The 25,624-nt window shown below is 41.6% G+C and overlaps 1 protein-coding gene across 1 annotated transcript; it reads right to left on the bottom strand.

The window, feature by feature from the left end:
* Positions 1-221: 221 nt before the first annotated feature.
* On the bottom strand, positions 222-25,624 carry LOC109878055 (dual specificity protein phosphatase 7). The gene is made up of 3 exons (XM_020470280.2): positions 24,731-25,624; positions 13,157-13,588; positions 222-1,315 (listed from the first exon to the last, which is right to left on the bottom strand). The coding sequence occupies exons 1-3, from the start codon at positions 25,137-25,139 to the stop codon at positions 1,005-1,007; spliced, it is 1,152 nt and encodes a 383-aa protein (XP_020325869.1). The 5' UTR covers positions 25,140-25,624; the 3' UTR covers positions 222-1,004.

Consider the following 25,624-nt stretch of genomic DNA (forward strand, 5'->3'; position numbering starts at 1 on the left):
CTCTCTCTCTCTCTCTCTCTCTCTCACTCTTTCAATGTCTCTCTCTCTCTCTCTCTCTCTCTCTCTCAATGTCTCTCTCTCTCAATGTCTCTCTCTCTCAATGTCTCTCTCTCTCAATGTCTCTCTCTCTCGCAAGTGCCAAGAAACGATAGGCTTCACTGTGCAAACTGCATTAGGTCATCTTTACAAACATAGAAAAGAAATGACAAAAACAACCAGAATATTATCAAAAGGTTACTTTCTGTTGGTCTGTTTTCTCTTTAGTTATAATATCTCCTTCAGCTGTCAGTGTGTTTTTGTACAGGTAAGAGTATAGTAGTAGTAGTAGTAGTAGTAGACATACATTTGTGTGTAAATATATTCAAATATACAAATGCATACATACATACATTCATACTGATAATACGTACTTGTAATTACATTGTTATTAGCATCACTTGAACAGATTTGTGTAATGTTTTAATAATAACTTAAGTTTGTAAAAAAATTTGACCAACATTCAATAGAGGGAGACCAGCTCCATACGGGTGAATCCAAGACCCTCCAACACATCATCATCATCAAGACGTTGTTGATGAGGAGCTTGTCCAAGAGGACGACAATGAATCAATGAATGACTGTAGCAAATCCATCTATCTGCGTTACCCATCTTTGTATGATTCTCTGTACAGTTCTGTACTGCAGCATGAATCAGTCTACATCTAGGACTTCTTCCTTCCTTAGACATAAAATAACAGGCTGGTCAAAAAGATGACAAGATAAGGCGCTTCCCAAACCACTGTGGAGATGAAACAGAAGAACAGGCTTCCTCCTCTTCCTCTCTGAGAGACCAATGATTCAACAAGTCAAACAGACTTCCATTTGGCATCTGTTCTGCCCCTGTCCTCTTCCCATGTCCATCCACCATCCCAGACTATCCGCTGTCAAAGCCAGCCAGCCTCTGACGATCAGAAGATAAACATTCACATCCAAGTTGGCCGCTCAAGTCTCGCCCCTCCTCCTTTTCATGTAGATTCCAGCGTGTCGAGCTGGAACACGTTATGATTGGTTGGCGTGGTGAAGAACAGCTGGTCATTGGTGGAGGTGTGGTTGTCACATGGGCTATTGAGCCCTAACGTTCTCTCAAAGTCCAGAAGCTGACCCATGAAGTTGAAGTTGGGAGAGATGTTGGACTTCTTGCGTTTGACGAAGTCGTAGGCGTCGTTGAGCGACAGGTTAAGCTTCTGCATCAGGTATGCCACGGTGACCGTTACCGAGCGACTGATCCCTGCCAGGCAGTGCACCAGGATACCACACTTTTTGGAACGAGCTTCATCTGGAAGAGAGAAGGTAAAGATGAGTTTGAGGTGTTTTTTAATGCAACATAAATTAGTTTTACTTACTTTATTGAACTTGTGTGAAGCCGTTGAGTGTTCAGAAATATTTAAAGGGAACAGCTACAACTCCACCTGTCTGGTTTCTAGAGTTTATAATGAGAGAACAGCTACAACAACTCCACCTCTGGTTTCAGGAGTTTATAATGAGAGAATAGCTACAACAACTTTTTAGGTTATTGTCTTGCTGAAAGGTGAATTCATCTCCCAGTGTCAGGATGAAAGCAGACTGAACCAGGTTTTCCTCTAGGATCTTGCCTGTGCCTTGCTCCATTCCATTTCTTTTTTATCCTGAAAAACTCTCCAGTCCTTAACGATTACAAGCATACCCATAACATGATACAGCCAGCACTATGCTTTAAAATATGGAGAGTGGTACTCAGTAATTTGTTGTATTGGATTTGCCTCAGGACAAGAAGGTAATTGCTTTACCACATTTTTATCAGTGTTACTTTAGTGCCTTGTTGCAAGCAGGATGCATGTTTTGGAATATTTTTATTCTGTACAAGCTTCCTTCTTTTCACTCTGTCATTTAGGTTAGTATTGTGAAGTAACTACAATGTTGTTGATTTCATGTAATGGACATACACACAATAGTCAAAATTGGTGAAGTGAAATGAAAAAAATAACTTGTTTAAAAAATAAATAAATAATGGAAAGGTGGTTCCTGCATATGTATTCACACGTTGCTATGAAGCCCCTGAGTAAGATCTGGTGCAACCAATTACCTTCAGAAGTCACAGAATTAGTTAGATTGCACACAGGTGGACTTTATTTAAGTGTCACATGATCTCAGTATATATACACATGTTCTGAAAGGCCCCAGAGTCTGCAACACCACCAAGCAAGCGGCACCATGAAGACCAGGTCAAGGACGAAGTTGTGGAGAAGGACAGATCAGGGTTGGGTTATAAAAAAATATCAGAAACTTTGAACATCACCCGGAGCACCATTAAATCCCTTATTAAAAAATGGGAAGAATATGGCACCACAACAAACCTGCCAAGAGAGGCCCGCCCACCAAAACTCACAGACCAGGCAAGGAGGGCATTAATCAGAGAGGCAACAAAGAGACCAAAGATAACCCTGAAGGAGCTGTAAAGCTCCACAGCGGAGATTGGAGTATCTGTCTATAGGACCACTTTAAGCTGTACACTCCACAGAGCTGGGCTTTACGGAAGAGAGGCAGGAAAAAATCCATTGCTTAAAGAAAAAAATAAGCAAACACTTTTGGTGTTCATCAAAAGGCATGTGGGAGACTCCCCAAACAGATGGAAGAAGGTACTCTGGTCAGATGAGACTAAAATGTAGCTTTTTGGCCATCAAGGAAAATGCTATGTCTGGCGCAAACCCAACACCTCTCATTATGCCGAGAACACCATCCCCAGAGTGAAGCATGGTGGTGGCAGCATCGTGCTGTGGGGATGTTTTTCATCTGCAGGGACTGGGAAACTGGTCAGAAATGAAGGAATGATGGATGGTGCTAAATACAGGGAAATTCTTGAAGGAAACCTGTTTCAGTTTTCCAGAGATTTGAGACTGGGACGGAGGTTCACCTTCCAGCAGGACAATGACCCTAAGCATACTGCTAAAGCAACACTTGAGTGGTTTAAAGGGAAACATGTCTTGGAATGGCCTAGTCAAAGCCCAGACCTCAATCCAATTGAGAATCTGTGGTATAACTTAAAGATTGCTGTACATCAGCGGAACCCATCCAACTTGAAGGAGCTGGAGCAGTTTTTCCTTGAAGGATGGGCAAAAACCCAAGAGACTTACAGCTGTAATTGCTGTGAAAGGTGGCTCTACAAAGTATTGACTTTGGGGGGTGAATAGTTATGAACGTTTAAGTTCTTTGTTTTTTTGTCTTATTTCTTGTTTGTTTCACAATAAAAAATACTTTGCATCTTCAAAGTGGTAGGCATGTTGCATAAATCAAATTATACAAACCCCACAAAAATAGGAAAAATGCCAAGGGGGGTGAATACTTTCGCAAGCCACTGTAGGTGCCCTTCTTGGCAAGGAATTTGAAAACCTCCCTGGTCTTTGTGGTTGAATAGGTGTTTGAAATTCACTTCTCAACTGAAGGACCTTACAGATAATTGTATGTGTGGGTTACAGAGATGAGGTAGTCATTCAAAACTCATGTTAAACACTGGAGCTTTTTACTTAAAACAAAGGGGTTGAATACTTATTGACTCAAGACATTTCAGCTTTTCATTTTTTATTTATTTGTAAAGATTTCGAAAAACAATTATTCCACTTTGTCATTATGGGGTAATGTGTTTAGGCCTGTGACACAAATCTATATTTAATCAAATTTAAATTCAGGCTATAACACAACATGTGGAAAAAGTGTGAATATTTTCTGAAGGAACTAAATGACCCACGTTCAGAACTAAATGACCCCCATTCAGAACTAAATTAACTATATTCAGAACTAAATGAACTATATTCAGAACTAAATGACCGACTTTCAGAACTAAATCGCCCACGTTCAGAACTAAATTACCCACTTTCAGAACTAAATCGCCCACGTTCAGAACTAAATGACCCACATTCAGAACTAAATTACCCATGTTCAGAACTAAATGACCCCCTTTCAGAACTAAATGACCCACGATCAGGACTAAATTACACCCGTTCAGAACTAAATGACCCACGTTCAGAACTAAATGACCCACTTTCAGAGCTAAATCGCCCACGTTCAGAACTAAATGACCCACTTTCAGAGCTAAATCGCCCACGTTCAGAATTAAATGACCCACGTTCAAAACAAAATGACCTATATTCAGAACTAAATGACCCACGTTCAGAACTAAATGACCTATATTCAGAACTAAATGACCCACGTTCAGAACTGCATTACCTATATGCAGAACTAAATGACCCACGTTCAGAACTACATTACCTATATGCAGAACTAAATGACCCACGTTCAGAACTACATTACCTATATTCAGAACTAAATGACCCACGTTCAGAACTAAATGACCCACGTTCAGAACTAAATTAAAACTATATTCAGAACGAAATGACCCTTATTCAGAAATAAATTGCCTATATTCAAAACGACAGTCGGAGGTTTACTTACACTCAGGTTGGAGTCATGAAAACTCGCTTTTCAACCACTCCACGCATTTCTTGTTAACAAACTATAGTTTTGGCAAGTCGGTTAGGACATCTACTTTGTGCATGACACAAGTAATGTTTCCAACAATTGTTTACAGACAGATTATTTCACTGTATCACAATTCCAGTGGTTCAGAAGTTTACATACACTAAATTGACTGTGCCTTTAAACAACTTGGAAAATGCCAGAAAATGATGTCATGGTTTTAGAAGCTTCTGATAGGCTAACTGACATCATTTGAGTCAATTGGAGTTGAACTTGTGGATGTATTTCAAGGCCTACCTTCAAACTCAGTGCCTCTTTGCTTGACATCATGGGAAAATCTTTTTTCAAATGCCTGAAGGTACCACGTTCATCTGTACAAAAAATAGTACACAAGTATAAACACCATGGGACCACGCAGCCGTCATACCGCTCAGGAAGGAGAAGCTTTCTGTCCCCTAGAGATGAACGTACTTTGGTGCAAAAAGTGCAAATCAATCCCAGAACAACAGCAAAGGACCTTGTGAAGATGCTGGAGGAAACAGGTACAAAAGTATCTATATCCACAGTAAAACGAGTCCTATATTGACATAACTTTAAAGGCCGCTCAGCAAGGAAGAAGCCACTGCTCCAAAACAGCCATATAAAAGCCAGACTACGGTTTGCAACTGCACATAGGGGCAAAGATTGTACTTTTTGGAGAAATGTCCTCTGGTCTGATGAAACAAAAATAGAACTGTTCGGCCATAATGACCATCGTTATGTTAGGAGGATAAGGGGGAGGCTTGCAAGCCGAAGAACACCATCCCAACCGTGAAGCACGGGGATGCAGCATCATATTGTGGGGGTGCTTTGCTGCAGGAGGGACTGGTGCACTTCACAAAATAGATTTTATCATGAGGGAGGAAATTATGTGGATATATTGAAGCAACATCTCAAGACACCAGGCCCATATAAAAAATGTGTATACAAATTTTGTCCAGGGCCCATTTTTAAATGTAGTGCATTTGGGACATAGTCATTGATATAGATGATCCATTATTCACAACCTAGATGATGTTCCTGGGTTTTGTCTGGTGCAACACTCTACACTATCAAGCCATTAGTGCTTAAAAGGATACCGCAAAGTAAGTCAGTCCTACTCTCTTTCAACCCCTACTCCTTCCTTCCCTCCCCTCCCTGCCTCCCCAGACCATTAGTCCTCATCCACCAAACTCAGATTTGTCCGTTGGACTGACAGTTGGTGAAGAGTGATTCATCACTCCAGAGAACGCGTTTCCACTGCTCCAGAGTCCAATGGTGGTGGGATTTACACCACTCCAGATGACGCTTGGCATTGCGCATGGTGATCTTAGGCTTGTGTGCGGCTGCTCGGCCTTGGAAACCCATCTCATGAAGCTCCTGACAAACAGTTATTGCGCTGACGTTGCTTCCAGAGGCAGTTTGGAACTCGGTAGCGAGTGTTGCAACCGAGGACAGACATTTGTTACGAGCTACACGTTTCAGCACTCAGTGGCCCCGTTCTGTGAGCTTGTGTGGCCTACCACTTCGTGGCTGAGCCGTTGTTGCTCCGAGACGTTTCCACTTCACAATAACAGCACTTAGAGTTAACCGGGGCAGCTCCAGCAGGGAAGACATTTGGCAAATTGACTTGTTGGAAAAGTGCTACCCTATGATGGTGCCACATTGAAAGTCACTGAGCTCTTCAGAAAAGGTCATTCTACTGCCAATGTGTGTCTATGGAGATTGCATGGCGGTGTGCTCGATTTTATACACCTATCAGCAACGGATGTGGCTGAAATAGCCAAATCCACTCATTTGAAGGGGTGTCCCGATACTTTTGTATATATAGTGTATATAAATTAACTCTAGTGTGTCTAGACAAATACAGACAGTAGAACTAATGGAGTCTAGTCAGGAAAAACTCTGGTTCATTTTAGTGTATAACTAGGAGCTAGATGTTTAAACTTGGGTTCCTTCTAGTGTATAAATAGGAGCTATATGTTTAAACTCTGGTTCCTTCTAGTGTATAACTAGGAGCTAGATGTTTAAACTCTGGTTCCTTCTAGTGTATAAATAGGAGCTAGATGTTTAAACTCTGGTTCCTTCTAGTGTATAACTAGGAGCTAGATGTTTAAACTCTGGTTCCTTCTAGTGTATAACTAGGAGCTAGATGTTTAAACTCTGGTTCCTTCTAGTGTATAACTAGGAGCTAGATGTTTAAACTCTGGTTCCTTCTAGTGTATAACTAGGAGCTAGATGTTTAAACTCTGGTTCCTTCAGGTGTCTAACTAAGACCTGGAGGTTTAAACTCTGGTTCCTTCTAGTGTATAACTAGGAGCTAGATGTTTAAACTCTGGTTCCTTCTAGTGTATAACTAGGAGCTAGATGTTTAAACTCTGGTTCCTTCTAGTGTATAACTAGGAGTTAGATGTTTAAACTCTGGTTCCTTATAGTGTATAACTAGGAGCTAGATGTTTAAACTCTGATTCCTTCTAGTGTCTAACTAAGACCTGGAGGTTTAAACTCTGGTTCCTTCTAGTGTATAACTAGGAGCTAGATGTTTAAACTCTGGTTCCTTCTAGTGTCTAACCGCCCCAATAGGTTCACTGACGACGCAATCGCCATCACACTGCACACTGCCCTATCCAATCTGGACAAGAGGAATACCTATGTAAGAATGCTGTTCATCGATTACAGTGCAGCATTTAACACCATAGTACCCTCATCATTACCCTGGGTCTCGACCCCGCCCTGTGCAACTGGGTCCTGGACTTCCTGACGGGCCAGGACCCAGTTGGTGAGGGTAGGTTACCTACCCCAAGGTGGTGAGGGTAGGTAACAACATCTCCACCCGCGCTGATCCTCAACACTGGGGCCCCACAAGGGTGCGTTCTGAGCCCTCTCCTGTACTCCCTGTTCACCCACGACTGCGTGGCCATGCATGCCACAATCATCAAGTTTGCCGACGACACTACAGTGGTAGGCTTGTTTACCAACAACGACGAGACGGCCTACAGGGAGGAGGTGAGGGCCCTCGGAGTGTGGTGTCAGGAAAATAACCTCACACTCAATGTCAACGAAACAAAGGAGATGATCGTGGACTTCAGGAAACAAAAGAGGGAGCAGCCCCCTATCTACATTGACGGGACAGAATGGAGAGGGTGGAGAGTTTTAAGTTCCTCGGCGTACACATCACGGACAAACTGAAATGGTCCACCCACACAGACAGCATGGTGAAGAAGGCGTAGCAGCGCCTCTTCAACCTCAGGAGGCTGAAGAAAATCGGCTTGTCACCAAAAACACTCACAAGCTTTTACAGATGCACAATCGAGTGCATCCTGTCGGGCTGTATCACCGCCTGGTACGGCAACTGCTCCGCCCACAACCGTAAGGCTCTCCAGAGGGTAGTGAGGTCTGCACAACGCATCACTGGGTGCAAACTACCTGCCCTCCAGGACACCTACAACACCCGATGTCACAGGAAGGCCATAAAGATCATCAAGGACAACAACCACCCGAGCCACTGCCTGTTCACCCTGCTATCATCCAGAAGGCGAGGTCAGTACAGGTGCATCAAAGCAGAGACTGAGAGACTGAAAAACAGCTTCTAGCTCAAGGCCATCAGACTGTTAAACAGCCATCACTAACATTGAGTGGCTGCTGCCAACATACTGACTCAGATCTCTAGCCACTTTAATAATGGAAAAATGTATGTAATCAATTTATCACTAGCCACTTTATATTATATAATGTTTATATACCCTACATTACTCATCTCATATGTATATACTATACTCTATACCATCTACTGCATCTTGCCTATGCCGTTCGGCCATCACTCATTCATATATTTTTATGTACATATTCGTATTCATTCCTTTACACTTGTGTGTATTAGGTAGATGTTGTGAAATTGTTAGATCACTTGTTAGATATTACTGCACGGTCGGAACTAGAAGCACAAGCATTTCGCTACACTCGCATTAACATCTGCTAACCATGTGTATGTGACAAATACATTTGATTTGAGTGTAGCTAACTGTCCCTAACTAACTAACTAACAAACAGGCCCTAACTAACTAACAGGCCCTAACAAACTAACAGGCCCAAAGTAACTAACAGGCCCAAAGCAACTAACAGGTCCAAAGTAACTAACAGGCCCAAAGTAACTAACAGGCCCAAAGCAACTAACAGGCCCAAAGTAACTAACATGCCCAAAGTAACTAACAGGCCCAAAGTAACTAACATGCCCAAAGTAACTAACAGGCCCAAAGTAACTAACATGCCCAAAGTAACTAACAGGCCCAAAGTAACTAATTAACAGGCCCTAACTAACTACAGTAGCTTTACATATTTCCCTGAAAGTGGAGCAGCAATCCCTGCTACCACACATTCCAGCGATTGACCAAGACCCTCAAACTCTGACTCGAAACCTTTCACATGTCATAGTGGGTTTCTTAACTGTGGCACTTTCAAAACAAACACGGCTCAGGATATATTCCAGAGCCAAACCGAAATTCCACATTCCCATGAAGCTGATGAGGGGAATACCCTGGGTATTCATCTAGTTGTAGGCTGATTAATTAAATACTGAAACTAACCACAAATAGTCTGATCTAAAATATTGAAACTATCGTCAAATAGTCTGGTCTGAATTACTGAAATAGTCCTAAATAAATATCACAAAACAAACATCTCTGTTATAATTCTTTCACTACTTTATACCAGAGCCCTATTCCCTATATAGTGGACTTTTTTATACCAGAGCCCTATTCCCTATATAGTGCATTACTTTATACCAGAGCCCTATTCCCTATATAGTGCATTACTTTATACCAGAGCCCTATTCCCTATATAGTGCATTACTTTATACCAGAGCCCTATTCCCTATATAGTGCATTACTTTATACCAGAGCCCTATTCCCTATATAGTGCATGTCACGAACCTTGCCGAAGACGGTGCCTCTTCCTGTTCGGGCGGTGCTCGGCGGTCGTTGTCGCCGGCCTATTAGCTGCCATCGATTTCCTTTCCGTTTGTTTTTGGTTATTGGGTAATTGGGTACACCTGTTTTGTATTAGGGTTTGTTTGTATGGTATTTAAGGGCACTAGGCCTGCTGGGTATTTGTGCGGGCTTGTTTGTGTTACTCTGTGTTTGACGGTGTGAGTTAATTGTACATTTATTCTCCTGACTATTTTGTCCTGTTGTTTGGACCGGCAACCTATTATACGCCCTGTGTGTTGGCGTGACTGTTTTTGTTGCACTGGGGAATAAATTTGAAGGAAAGACTGAAGCCTGCTCTCTGCGCCTGATTCCACCCACCACCACTCCTAATTGATCGTAACAGTGCATTACTTTATACCAGAGCCCTATTCCCTATATAGTGCATTACTTTATACCAGAGCCCTATTCCCTATATAGTGGTACTACTATAGACCCTATTCCCTATATAGTGCACTATTTTATACCAGAGCCCTATTCCCTATATAGTGGACTATTTTATACCAGAGCCCTAATCCCTATATAGTGGACTATTTTATACCAGAACCCTATTCCCTATATAGTGCATTACTTTATACCAGAGCCCTATTCCCTATATAGTGCACTATTTTATACCAGAGCCCTATTCCCTATATAGGGCACTACTTTACACCAGAGCCCTATTCCCTATATAGGGCACTACTTTATACCAGAGCCCTATATAGTGCACTACTTTTCAAGTCATGGAGGTTAAACTAATTAAAGGTTAAACTGTATTTCTTCAGTTTCCCCGGACGTTTTTATCTTGCATTTATATTTTAGTTATCGAGCTGACGCTCTTATCCAGAGCGAATTACATGAGCAATTAGGGCTAAGTGCCTTGCTTAAGGGTACAGACAGACTTTTCCAGGAGTTACCTCAGTGAATCGAACCAGCAACCTTTCAGTTACTAGCCCAACGCTATGAACCCCTAGCCATCCATCATTAATCAGCCAAACAACCCTAGTTATCCATCATTCATTACAAACTAACATGCAGACCAGACTGAGAACGTGCGTCTGCCATCGCGCGCCGACTTTGTCCACCCAGACGAGATCAGGACACGCAGGTTGAAATGTCAAAATGAACTCTGAACCAACTATATTAATTTGGGGACAGGTCGATAAGTATTAAACATTGATTGGAATTTAGCTAGCGTGCTGTTGCTAGCTAATTTGTCCTGGGATATAAACATTGGGTTGTTATTTTACCTGAAATGCACAAGGTCCTCTACTCCGACAATTAATCCACAGATAAAAGGGTCAACCTAGTTTGTTTCTAGTAATCTCTCCTCCTTCAGGCTTCTTCTTCTTCTGTGGACTTTATATGGCGGTTGGCAACCAACATTAAGGTGCATTACCACCACCAACTGGAGTGGACCTCAGTTTATCTTTCAATCACCCACGTAGGTATACGCTGCTAAAAACCAATGAGGAGATGGGACAGGCGGGACTTGCAGCGCTCCAAGCGTCACAAATAGAACACATTTCTATTTTTGCGCCTGGCTAAGTAGACGCTCGTTGACGCATGCGAGTAGCGTGGGTGTAACAATTGTATTAATTATGGATCGCCATTAGTTCCTGCCAAGGCAGCAGCTATTCATCCTGTGGTTTATTAGGGATCCCCATTAGTTCCTGCCAAGGCAGCAGCTTCTCTTCCTGGGGTTTATTATGGATCCCCATTAGTTCCTGCCAAGGAAGCAGCTACTCTTCCTGTGGTTTATTATGGATCCCCATTAGTTCCTGCCAAGGCAGCAGCTACTCTTCCTGGGGTTTATTATGGATCCCCATTAGTTCCTGGGGTTTATTATGGATTCCCATTAGTTCCTGCCAAAGCAACAGCTACTCTTCCTGGGGTTTATTATGGATCCCCATTAGTTCCTGCCAAGGCAGCAGCTACTCTTCCTGTGGTTTATTTTGGATCCCCATTAGTTCCTGCCAAGGCAGCAGCTACTCTTCCTGGGGTTTATGGATCCCCATTAGTTCCTGCCAGGCAGCAGCTACTCTTCCTGGGGTTTATTATGGATCTACTTTAGTTCCTGCCAAGGCAGCAGCTACTCTTCCTGGGATCCAGCAAAATTAAGGCAGATCAATAACATTACATTCCTAACAGACTAAGTGTGTGCCCTCGGGCCTCTACTCTACTACCACATATCTATTACACAAGATCCATGTGTGTATGTTATCGTGTGTTTGTATGCATGTGTCTATGTCTATGTTTGTGTTGCTTCACAATTCTGCTGTTCCATAAGGTGTATTTTTTGTGTTTTTTCAAATCGAATAGAATAACGTTTGTGTTAATTTTGCAACGCTCGCACATGCGAGGGCGGTAGTGGGTGGGTGGTGTGGTCAACAAGTAAGTCTATCCTTCATTCTTCAGTCTTCACAGTGTTCAAGATGACCTGTCCTACTTAATTCTCAATGTCTCTCTAAATGACCTGGCCTACTTCATTCACAGTGGTTCTCTAAATGACCTGGCCTACTTCATTCACAGTGGTTCTCTAAATGACCTGGCCTACTTCATTCACAGTGGTTCTCTAAATGACCTGGCCTACTTCATTCACAGTGGTTCTCTAAATGACCTGGCCTACTTCATTCACAGTGGTTCTCTAAATGACCTGGCCTACCTCATTCACAGTGGTTCTCTAAATGTCCTGGCCTACTTCATTCACAGTGGTTCTCTAAATGTCCTGGCCTACATCATTCACAGTGGTTCTCTAAATGACCTGGCCTACTTCATTCACAGTGGTTCTCTAAATGTCCTGGCCTACCTCATTCACAGTGGTTCTCTAAATGACCTGGCCTACCTCATTCACAGTGGTTCTCTAAATGACCTGGCCTACTTCATTCACAGTGCTTCTCTAAATGACCTGGTCTACTTCATTCACAGTGCTTCTCTAAATGACCTGGCCTACCTCATTCACAGTGGTTCTCTAAATGACCTGGCCTACTTCATTCACAGTGCTTCTCTAAATGACCTGGCCTACTTCATTCACAGATTCCCTTCTGTTGTATAATGAGTGTGCTAGAAACCTGTTGGCCAACTTTGATGAGTTAATTAAAGGCCCACACTGTGATTTGATGATATAATCCCTCCAACGCTAGAGCGACTCAGATCAAGTCATGACTCATAGCGTTCGTGGTGTGAAATGAGGCGTGTAGCAGGAAATACCACAAACCGCTCAGAAAGAGATCAATCAGAGTTGTTTGTTAAAGGATGATGCATCTGAGGCTTGTTAGCTGAAGTTGCTGACTCATACGTCTACTTCATTCACAGTGGTTCTCTAAATGACCTGGCCTACTTCATTCACAGTGCTTCTCTAAATGACCTGGCCTACTATATATGTTTTGAGTTATAAGCTTTGTTATTGTACTTATAAATAAATGTTTTAAGCAAAAAGACAGCTCGTTTGACTCAGCCAACAACTTAATGAATCTATCGCTGCCTAATTTAGTTTTATAGTTATATAACCTGAATGCTGGTGGGATGAGCTGAGGAAACAATTTTTCAAATGAATCAACTCTGACCTGGGTTCATAAAACATTACGCAAACGAACATTACAACACGAGACAAGAATGAAAAGACTCTGAACTCCAACTGATCTGTGATTGAACAACATTCAAATGAGCAGGCTACTGCCACAACTCACCAATGAAAGAAATGGCCTCTGGGAAAAACTGCGAGAGGTTTTGGCTCCAGTGATCGGAGATGGGGATCTGTTTGTACTTGAAGTCTCCGTCGTGTTCAAACATGTTGGGCAGGTTGGGCGTGACGTTCAGGATGTACTTAATATTATACTTCCCCAGGATGTCCAGATTGGTGGAGTCTTTGGCACAGCCCAGGTAGAGGTACGGTAAGATCTGGACCGGGAAGGCAGGCTGGTTGTTGGGGAGAGGGCTGCCCTCGGACTCGGTGGCGCTGACCGGTTCTCTGTCCGATGACTCCCCATCAGAACAGTCAGAGCTGATCCTCAGCCCCCCCAGCCCCAGGACAGACGCAGGCGGGGAACTGCTGGGGCAGGAACAGTCAAGGTTGATCTCACAGTGTTCTGGGTAGTCTGTCTGGAACTTGTTGAATCCACCTGGAAACAACAATGGAGGCGTTTTAGAATAGAATCAAATAAAACAGAAGAGAACTGCTGGAAAGAACAAAAGAGACGTTTTAGAATATAATCAAATATAATATAATCAAATAGAACAGAAGAGAACTGCTGGAAAGAACAGGAACACAGATGGGTCAGAATCACAATATGAGAAAGGTTCTGTGACACGTCATTCCAGCGATTCTATAAATACAATACAGAGAAATTAGAATAGATTATAGCTTTATTGTCCAATGTGCAAATTGGAATATCGTCTGTGTGTGTGATAAATGATAGCATGAACAGAGATCTACCAGAATACTGAGCGAAAGGTGTGAACAGCATGTACCAATTCAAAATGGCGAAACAAACTCCAAGAACAACCAGATACTATTTATATGTGCTAGACAGGAAACGGAAACGGGCCTACTTCCTACATGACGGTAAAATAAATGTATACTGATACGTTAGCACATTAAACCCTATAACACAATAATAAACCCATCTCAAACACTGATGTTTTGGGAATGGGATTACTATACATCCCATGTTTCCACTCCTTCCACATTTCATAGGCCCGGTTCCCTAAAAACATCTTAAGGTTAAGTTAATCGTTAGAAAGTTCGTAGGAGCATCGTTAAATCTCCGAGCTGTTTCCCAAAAAGCCTGGTTATTAACGTTGCACTTGAAAACGCTCGTAATCTAACGCCCGCGTCAGACCTCTGGTAGAACAGCTAAATGTATCGTTAAAATGTATCTCCGCCGCGCGTCACTTAATACACGGAACATCTCAGCTAAACGTGGAATCACACGGTTTATCCGCTATGACCGCCATAACTTTAGAACAAAGTTGACAACCAATTGAAAGTTGCCCAAGTCTTTGCAATTAATACAAACAAGCCACGTATAAAAAGGATGCTTCAAATGAATAGACCTGAGATGAAAGCATTAACATGTAAATACAGTAGGCTATAGGCCTATACATTTAAATCATATTGAATTACATTGCATGTTAAATCAATTGAGTTCTACATTGCTACTTGTAGGCTACTGTCTGTAATTTGTCTCAATATATTTTATGAAAATTTAGCCTAACGTGCGCAATAATGTGCCAAATTTAGATTTTATTTTCATTATTATAGGGTAAGCATTAGAATAAGCCGCATGAATATATGCAATCATACGTGATAATATCTTTCTAGGAACTGATCCGTCGTCAGTATTGTGGAATAATTATAATGTTACGGTAAGATTTAAATGGAGAAAACTGATCCGAGAGCAGAGCTGTCTTTCTATCGATTCTATCACTATTAAAACAACGTGCCTCAACGATACAGCTTTGACGAATGTTCTTTCTGAACGGTGTTTTGAGAAACGCATGTTACATATTCGGTCGTCGTACGAAAGAAGCATCGTTAAAAACACCAATGAGCCTACATTCCATCGCCCTGGGAAACGGGGCCAAGATATGGAACTACTTCTACACTGTGTGCTGTCTACATAACCAAAAGAATGTGGGCACCTGCCGATGGAATCATAGGCATTATTATGGGGTTGGTCCCCCCCTTTGCTGCTATAACAGCCTCCACTCTTCTGGGAAGGCTTTAATATGGAGTTGGTCCCCCCTTTGCTGCTATAACAGCCTCCACTCTTCTAGGAAGGCTTTAATATGGAGTTGGTCCCCCCCTATAACAGCCTCCACTCTTCTGAGAAGGCTTTAATATGGAGTTGGTCCCCCCTTTGCTGCTATAACAGCCTCCACTCTTCTGAGAAGGCTTTCCACTAGATGTTGGAACAATGCTGGGGGGGCACTTGCTTCCATTCAACCACAAGTAATTGTGAGGTCGGGCACTGATGTTGGGTGATAAGTCCTGACTCACAGTCAACGTTCCAATTCATCCCAAAGGTGTTCAATAGGGTTAAAGTCAGGACTCTGTGCAGGCCAGTCAAGTTCTTCCACACCGATCTCGACAAACCACTTCTGTATGGACCTCGCTTTGTGCACAGGGGGCATTGTCATGCTGAAACAGGTAAGGGCCTTCTCCAAACTGTTGCTACCAAGTTGGAAGCACAGAATCGTCTACAATGTCATTGTATGCAATAGTGTTAGCCCGAACCATGAAAAACAGCCCCAAACAATTATTCCTCATCCACCAAACTTTACAGTTGGCACTATGCATTGGGGCAGGTAGTGTTCTCCTGGCATCCACCAAAACCCAGATTTGTCCATCGGACTGCCAGATGGTGAAGCGTGATTCATCACTCCAAAGAATGCACATCTACTGCTCCAGAGTCCAATGGCGACGGGCTTTACACCACTTCAGCCGACACTTGGCATGGCCCATGGTGATCTTAGGCTTGTGTGCGACTGCTCGGCCATGTAAACCCATTTCATGAAGCTCCCAACAAACAGCTAGTTTACTGAGGTTGCTTCCAGAGGCAGTTTGGAACTCAGTAGTGAGTGTTGCAACAGAGGACAGACAATTTTTACGCGCTTCAGCACTCGGGGGTGAGCTTCTGTGGCCTACCACTTCGCGGTTGAGCTGTTGTTGCTCCTAGAAGTTTCCACTTCACAATAACAGCCCTTACAGTCGACCGGGGAAGCTCTAGCAAGGCAGAAATTTTACGTGCTGACGTGTTGGAAAGGTGACATCCTTTGACGGTGCCACGTTGAAAGTCACTGAGCTATTCAGGAAGGCCATTCTACTGCCAATGTTTGTCCATGGAGATTGCATGGCTTTGTGCAGGATTTTATAGACCTGTCAGCAATGGGTGTGGCTCATCAGAATCCTTTAAGTTAGACCTACATCCCAACTCGGAGACGAGGCCCTATGAATTTATGAAATGAAAGTACTTTCGTGAACCATTTTAGACCATTAATAGAAAACATATTTGGTTCATTCCACATTCTTTCCAAAACCCTTAAATAATTAATATTGTCACGTTCGTCATAACGATGAGACCAAGGCGCAGCATGAGATGAATACATACTTCTTTAAATGAAGAATAAACACTGAACAAACTATACAAAACGACCGTGCACTAATAACACGAGTGCTGCCAGACAACTACACATAGACAATAACCCACAAAACCCAAATGGAAAATGGCAACCTAAATTGGATCCCCAATCAGAGACCACGATAAACAGCTGTCTCTGATTGGGAACCAATTCAGGCCAACATAGACCTACATATACCTAGACATGACCCAAACCCCATAGATATTCAAAAACCCTAGACAATTCAAAAACCAAACCAACCACCCATGTCACATCCTGACCTAACCAACATAATAAAGAAAACAAAGATAACTAAGGACAGGAAGTGACACATATAACATGTTTACTCGATTAGATTGGTCTAACAGTCGAAAGTTTAAAGGGCTTGAACCATTGTGATTCTTACTACTTTGACAGAGTAAGAAATAAGCGTCTATTAAGACAATAGAAGAAGAATGGATCATTCCCAACACTGCCTACAGATTGATTCCAATCAGGCCACCATAGACCTACATATACCTAGACATGACCAAAACCCCATAGATATACAAAAACCCTAGACAGGTTAAACAGCTAGATAATACAAAAACTAAACCAACCACTAAATCAAAATATAACTGGTTTATTTTGAAGCGTTTGAGAAAATAAAGAGCAGTATTTTTTAAATATCCTAATACTGTATATTATGGCAGAGGAAACATGGCTGCCATCCATTGACTTTTCATTCAGACAACAATTATTTTACAACTTTAATATGATACAGACTAGAATGGAAAAGAATAGTGTAACTTGTTGAAAGGGAAACAAATAGATGATTAGTATCATACAGTTGATTTAGCGACTATATAACTTGGGCTGTAATCCAGTGGTAACATTAGTTTTATTCATTTTATTTTACCTTTATTTAACGAGGCAAGTCAGTTAAGAACAGATTCTTAATTACAATGACGGCCTAGGAACAGTGGGTTAACTGCCTTGTTCAATGGCAGAACGGCCTAGGAACAGTCGATTAACTGCCTTGTTCAATGGCAGAACGGCCTAGGAACAGTGGGTTAACTGCCTTGTTCAATGGCAGAACGGCCTAGGAACAGTGGATTAACTGCCTTGTTCAATGGCAGAACGGCCTAGGAACAGTGGGTTAACTGCCTTGTTCAATGGCAGAACGGCAGATTTTCGTACCTCGTCTGCTCGGGGATTCCAACGCTCAAACCACTAGGCTATACCTACCGCCCCTTAGGAATGGCTGCAACCTGGTTTCACAGCATTTCGTATTATTCTGTATGTAAATTACATAACACTCCATTTAGTACGATATGTTACGTTTTTTATGGTATGTATTAATTTGTGGATGTCCATCATCCAATTCGTATGATATGTTACCAATTACAATTCATATGATACAGTATGTTACGAATTGCAACTCGTACACTATGTAACGGATTTGGAGAACGTATGATATGTTACGAATTGCAACTCGTACACTATGTAACGGATTTGGAGAACGTATGATATGTTACGAATTGCAACTCGTACACTATGTAACGGATTTGGAGAACGTATGATATGTTACGAATTGCAACTCGTACACTATGTAACGGATTTGGAGAACGTATGATATGTTACGAATTGCAACTCGTACACTATGTAACGGATTTGGAGAACGTATGATATGTTACGAATTGCAACTTGTACACTATGTAACGGATTTGGAGAACGTATGATATGTTACGAATTGCAACTCGTACACTATGTAACGGATTTGGAGAACGTATGATATGTTACGAATTGCAACTCGTACACTATGTAACGGATTTGGAGAACGTATGATATGTTACGAATTGCAACTTGTACACTATGTTACGGATTTGGAGAACGTATGATATGTTACGAATTCCAATTAGTTGTTGCTAACGTTAGCTAGTCTAGGTGTTAGGCAGGGATGCCAACTGCTGAGGGCCCAGAAAGGTGACACTTTTTTGTTGCACTGAAACATACAATAAATCCCTGCTAGGGGGAAATACAGGTTTTAACTAATTAAACAACAAATATATATAACCTACATGATCAGTCTATGTGTGTGAAATATAAAGTGGTTAATGTGAACCGAACTCACAGCTAAAACATGTAAATCCCTGCTAGGGGGAAATGCAGGTTAACTAATTAAACACAGAATATAATCTACATGATCCGTCTCTGTGTGTAAAATATAAAGTGGTTAATGTGAACCGAACTCACAGCTAAAACATGTAAATCCCTGCTAGGGGGAAATGCAGGTTAACTAATTAAACACAGAATATAATCTACATGATCCGTCTCTGTGTGTAAAATATAAAGTGGTTAATGTGAACCGAACTCACAGCTAAAACATGTAAATCCCTGCTAGGGGGAAATGCAGGTTTTAACTAATTAAACACAGAATATAATCTACATGATCCGTCTCTGTGTGTAAAATATAAAGTGGTTAATGTGAACCGAACTCACAGCTAAAACATGTAAATCCCTGCTAGGGGGAAATGCAGGTTAACTAATTAAACACAGAATATAATCTACATGATCCGTCTCTGTGTGTAAAATATAAAGTGGTTAATGTGAACCGAACTCACAGCTAAAACATGTAAATCCCTGCTAGGGGGAAATGCAGGTTAACTAATTAAACACAGAATATAATCTACATGATCCGTCTCTGTGTGTAAAATATAAAGTGGTTAATGTGAACCGAACTCACAGCTAAAACATGTAAATCCCTGCTAGGGGGAAATGCAGGTTTTAACTAATTAAACACAGAATATAATCTACATGATCCGTCTCTGTGTGTAAAATATAAAGTGGTTAATGTGAACCGAACTCACAGCTAAAACATGTAAATCCCTGCTAGGGGGAAATGCAGGTTTTAACTAATTAAACACAGAATATAATCTACATGATCCGTCTCTGTGTGTAAAATATAAAGTGGTTAATGTGAACCGAACTCACAGCTAAAACATGTAAATCCCTGCTAGGGGGAAATGCAGGTTAACTAATTAAACACAGAATATAATCTACATGATCCGTCTCTGTGTGTAAAATATAAAGTGGTTAATGTGAACCGAACTCACAGCTAAAACATGTAAATCCCTGCTAGGGGGAAATGCAGGTTTTAACTAATTAAACACAGAATATAATCTACATGATCCGTCTCTGTGTGTAAAATATAAAGTGGTTAATGTGAACCGAACTCACAGCTAAAACATGTAAATCCCTGCTAGGGGGAAATGCAGGTTTTAACTAATTAAACACAGAATATAATCTACATGATCCGTCTCTGTGTGTAAAATATAAAGTGGTTAATGTGAACCGAACTCACAGCTAAAACATGTAAATCCCTGCTAGGGGGAAATGCAGGTTAACTAATTAAACACAGAATATAATCTACATGATCCGTCTCTGTGTGTAAAATATAAAGTGGTTAATGTGAACCGAACTCACAGCTAAAACATGTAAATCCCTGCTAGGGGGAAATGCAGGTTAACTAATTAAACACAGAATATAATCTACATGATCAGTCTCTGTGTGTAAAATATAAAGTGGTTAATGTGAACCGAACTCACAGCTAAAACATGTAAATCCCTGCTAGGGGGAAATGCAGGTTAACTAATTAAACACAGAATATAATCTACATGATCCGTCTCTGTGTGTAAAATATAAAGTGGTTAATGTGAACCGAACTCACAGCTAAAACATGTAAATCCCTGCTAGGGGGAAATGCAGGTTAACTAATTAAACACAGAATATAATCTACATGATCCGTCTCTGTGTGTAAAATATAAAGTGGTTAATGTGAACCGAACTCACAGCTAAAACATGTAAATCCCTGCTAGGGGGAAATGCAGGTTTTAACTAATTAAACACAGAATATAATCTACATGATCCGTCTCTGTGTGTAAAATATAAAGTGGTTAATGTGAACCGAACTCACAGCTAAAACATGTAAATCCCTGCTAGGGGGAAATGCAGGTTTTAACTAATTAAACACAGAATATAATCTACATGATCCGTCTCTGTGTGTAAAATATAAAGTGGTTAATGTGAACCGAACTCACAGCTAAAACATGTAAATCCCTGCTAGGGGGAAATGCAGGTTAACTAATTAAACACAGAATATAATCTACATGATCCGTCTCTGTGTGTAAAATATAAAGTGGTTAATGTGAACCGAACTCACAGCTAAAACATGTAAATCCCTGCTAGGGGGAAATGCAGGTTAACTAATTAAACACAGAATATAATCTACATGATCCGTCTCTGTGTGTAAAATATAAAGTGGTTAATGTGAACCGAACTCACAGCTAAAACATGTAAATCCCTGCTAGGGGGAAATGCAGGTTAACTAATTAAACACAGAATATAATCTACATGATCCGTCTCTGTGTGTAAAATATAAAGTGGTTAATGTGAACCGAACTCACAGCTAAAACATGTAAATCCCTGCTAGGGGGAAATGCAGGTTAACTAATTAAACACAGAATATAATCTACATGATCCGTCTCTGTGTGTAAAATATAAAGTGGTTAATGTGAACCGAACTCACAGCTAAAACATGTAAATCCCTGCTAGGGGGAAATGCAGGTTTTAACTAATTAAACACAGAATATAATCTACATGATCCGTCTCTGTGTGTAAAATATAAAGTGGTTAATGTGAACCGAACTCACAGCTAAAACATGTAAATCCCTGCTAGGGGGAAATGCAGGTTAACTAATTAAACACAGAATATAATCTACATGATCCGTCTCTGTGTGTAAAATATAAAGTGGTTAATGTGAACCGAACTCACAGCTAAAACATGTAAATCCCTGCTAGGGGGAAATGCAGGTTAACTAATTAAACACAGAATATAATCTACATGATCCGTCTCTGTGTGTAAAATATAAAGTGGTTAATGTGAACCGAACTCACAGCTAAAACATGTAAATCCCTGCTAGGGGGAAATGCAGGTTAACTAATTAAACACAGAATATAATCTACATGATCCGTCTCTGTGTGTAAAATATAAAGTGGTTAATGTGAACCGAACTCACAGCTAAAACATGTAAATCCCTGCTAGGGGGAAATGCAGGTTAACTAATTAAACACAGAATATAATCTACATGATCCGTCTCTGTGTGTAAAATATAAAGTGGTTAATGTGAACCGAACTCACAGCTAAAACATGTAAAGAAAGCAATCCAATGTTATTTGTTGCCTAAACTTTACTGCAAATGACACAAGTCTTGAGAAAATACAATCCACTAATATTGGAGTTACCATGACAGCCTTTATAATAGAACGCTTGTGACCACACACATCTAGATATTGCACTTGGAGGGGAAAAACCATCTTAAAGTAGAAATATAATGAAACAAACTGGCTTTCTATTGTTACTCTATTATAGTGGCCACTATAGTAGACATTGAGCAAGGCTACATGTGTGCAAAAATAACATTCACTGAGTATTTTTTTTTTAATAATCTCCCCCTCGCCCTCACACACACACACACACACACACACACACACACACACACACACACACACACACACACACACACACACACACACACACACACACACACACACACACACAAACACACACGTGTTACTGTCAATTTCAACACAACAAAAGCAATATCTTTGGGCTACACATTATTACATTGTACAATTTCTGCCTGTGGACATCTGTTCTACAATGTGCCAGCAGAGCATAAGACCCTTTGTTGGCATAATTGATCTCTTTCAGGCAGAGAGTAACACCTGACAACCCTTTTATCCACTGTATTGAAGAAGTGAGAAAGAGGGAACGTGTGTGTTGTTCCATTCACCTCTATAGAGGCATCCAGCTTAAACCAGGCGAGGCTCCAGCTACACTTGGTCCCTTAATCCACCTGTTTAACAAGCAACGCCTCATTTTCACCTAATTCTCTCATTCTGAAAATAAACCACATAGTGTAGAGGGAAAACATTAGTTAACAATATATATATTTTTTTACCTTTATTTAACTAGGCAGTTAAGAACAAATTCTTATTTTCACACAGATTGCCGGGGTTTAGTAAGCAATTAACGTGTTATAACTTGAGGAACGGCAAGGAGTCATTTACCAGTTAATACTATGGAAAATTAGTTAGGTTACTAATGTTTGCTCATTTCATGTTGTAACGTTAGCTAGCTAACATTAGCTGTCGGACTTTATTAGCAAGCAAATTTTCACACCATAAACTCAATTATTTGATCAGTAAAGTTGGCTAATGTTGCTCAACATTTCTCTGGCTAGCTAGCGGAGAATTTGATCCAGCTAGCAAGATACTTAAAATACTCGTTCCACCACACTTTCTCCCTCACCTCAAACTTTCCAGATGTCAGTTGTTTTTCGGTTACAGCTCATGAAGTACGCATCATCACCTTCTCACCCCCGTCTCCGTGGTCTGGCTTCTCCTCTACGGTTACCTCGTCGTTATCGTTCAGGGGACGCGCTGTTGTAACCTTCTCACCTAACGTTACCTGTTCATTATCGTTCAGGGGACGCGCTGTTGTAACCTTCTCACCTAACGTTACCTGTTCATTATCGTTCAGGGGACGCGGTGTTGTAACCTTCTCACCTAACGTTACCTGTTCATTATCGTTCAGGGGACGCGCTGTTGTAACCTTCTCCCCTAACGTTACCTGTTCATTATCGTTCAGGGGACGCGCTGTTGTAACCTTCTCACCTAACGTTACCTGTTCATTATCGTTCAGGGGACGCGCTGTTGTAACCTTCTCACCTAACGTTACCTGTTCATTATCGTTCAGGGGACGCGCTGTTGTAACCTTCTCCCCTAACGTTACCTGTTCATTATCGTTCAGGGGACGCGCTGTTGTAACCTTCTCACCTAACGTTACCTGTTCATTATCGTTCAGGGGACGCGCTGTTGTAACCTTCTCACCTAACGTTACCTGTTCATTATCGTTCAGGGGACGCGCTGTTGTAACCTTCTCCCCTAACGTTACCTGTTCATTATCGTTCAGGGGACGCGCTGTTGTAACCTTCTCACCTAACGTTACCTGTTCATTATCGTTCAGGGGACGCGCTGTTGTAACCTTCTCACCTAACGTTACCTGTTCATTATCGTTCAGGGGACGCGCTGTTGTAACCTTCTCACCTAACGTTACCTGTTCATTATCGTTCAGGGGACGTGCTGTTGTAACCTTCTCACCTAACGTTACCTCGTTGTTATCGTTCAGGGGACGCGCTGTTGTAACTGACAAGCTGCCTTTCCAGAGGCTCGCTGATGCTGTAACTAGTCAGTTGGTTGCCTCTTCTTTCTTCAGCTGCGCTGCATTCTGTTGTTATGTGAACGATTGGCTGAGCCTTGGACACAGACAGTATTGCTCCGCCCCCTACCCCAAAAGTGTTATCATTGGATCTACACAAATCACGTAGGTCACCTATTTTGGGTTCAAAATGGCGAATTTCACTGAAAGTTGACTAGTTTGCATCCCTGGTTATTTAAGACAAAGGTTAGGAATTAGGTTAAAGGGTTAGGGTTAGGGTTAACTAAAAGGGTTAAGGTTAGAGTTAGGAGAAAGGTTAGCTAACACGCTAAGAAGTTGCAAAGTAGCTAATATTGCATGTGATGAGATTCGAACACACAACCTTTGGGTTGCTAGACGTTATCTACCCGACCAACCACCCTCCGTTCATTTTTGCCTTTAGCAACCTCTTGTCTTATGTAACCATACCAAACATAATATATCATAGGAAATGTAAATCCAGACACTGAATTTAGTATGTTACGTCTAGTCTATGAGACCAGGCTGAGAAATAGAACATAGTTTGGGCTATAGTGGATTCGTAGGCTAACAGGTAGTCTAGAACAGAATATATTATACACTCTTAGAACATAAAGGGTTATAAAAGGGTTATTTGGCTGTCCCCATAGGAGAACACTTTTTCTTTCCATGTAGAACCCTCTTTAAAAAAGGTTCAACATGGAACCCAAAGGGGATTTATCTGGAACCAAAAGGATTCTCTAAAGGGTTATCCTTTGGGAATAACGAAAAATCATTTTGTTCTAGACTGCACCTTTTTTCCAAGAGTGTAGAATAGAATACGGAAATATCACAATTAAAGAGCAAAGAAGCTAACTCTCACCTTCCAGGTAAAACGCCTTGGAGCCGTCATCCCGGAGCTTTTGCAGCAGCAAGCCGAGGACAGAGCTCACCAGCCCGGTCTCCTGCCAGTCCGTAGTGGCCTCGTCGTAGAGAAGAATCATGTCCGTTTTGCACCGCTTTACGAATTTCTCCTTATCCTCGTTGTTGGGAATGATGGACCGGATCGGTAGATTCCCCTTCTTTAGTCTCCGCAGCATCAAACCGGGAATCGCCAGATTGATGGCCGACTCTATGTGTGAAGATTCGTAGAGCTCGTGCGATCGGCAGTCCAGCAGCAGTAGCGAGCTCACCCCGAGCCCGGACTCAAGTTCCTCTTGAAGCCATTCCACACTTTTACTCGACATCATCTCTGTCACGACCCGGGAACCCTTCCAAAGAGTAATTTTCATTAGGGAAATATAGATGCGGCTCTTTGCACTAACGCGCGGGCCAAAAAAAAATAATCACGGCGCTAAACTTCTACTCGTGTGGATATGGACAGAACCACGTCCGTCCGCTCTGATCCCGGTCGTCCCACGATACAGCAGCAGCTCACCCGGACTGGTAGACGGAATCAACACACCACCAGGCTTCAACACATTAACGATATTCTCTCAGACCGTTTGATACTGCGTCCCATTACTGAAAAGACCCTATAGGCTAAGTGTTGTCTGGTTTTATAAATCTGATCAAAATGTGGCTTCCAGGTGAATCATAACTACAGCACATTATTTTTGGAAATTTGCCTTTCGACCGCCTCCCGTGTGTCATTTCCAGTAACCGCTATGAGAGGCAGACCGAAGTAAAAGGAGTATGCAGACCGGAGGGCATGTCACTGAACGAGAAGGAGGAGTTGGGGAACAGTTAAAGACGCAGCGCACAGCGGAGCGGAGTG

Source organism: Oncorhynchus kisutch, linkage group LG1 (assembly GCF_002021735.2).
Source record: "Oncorhynchus kisutch isolate 150728-3 linkage group LG1, Okis_V2, whole genome shotgun sequence".
NCBI classification, from domain to species: domain Eukaryota; kingdom Metazoa; phylum Chordata; class Actinopteri; order Salmoniformes; family Salmonidae; genus Oncorhynchus; species Oncorhynchus kisutch.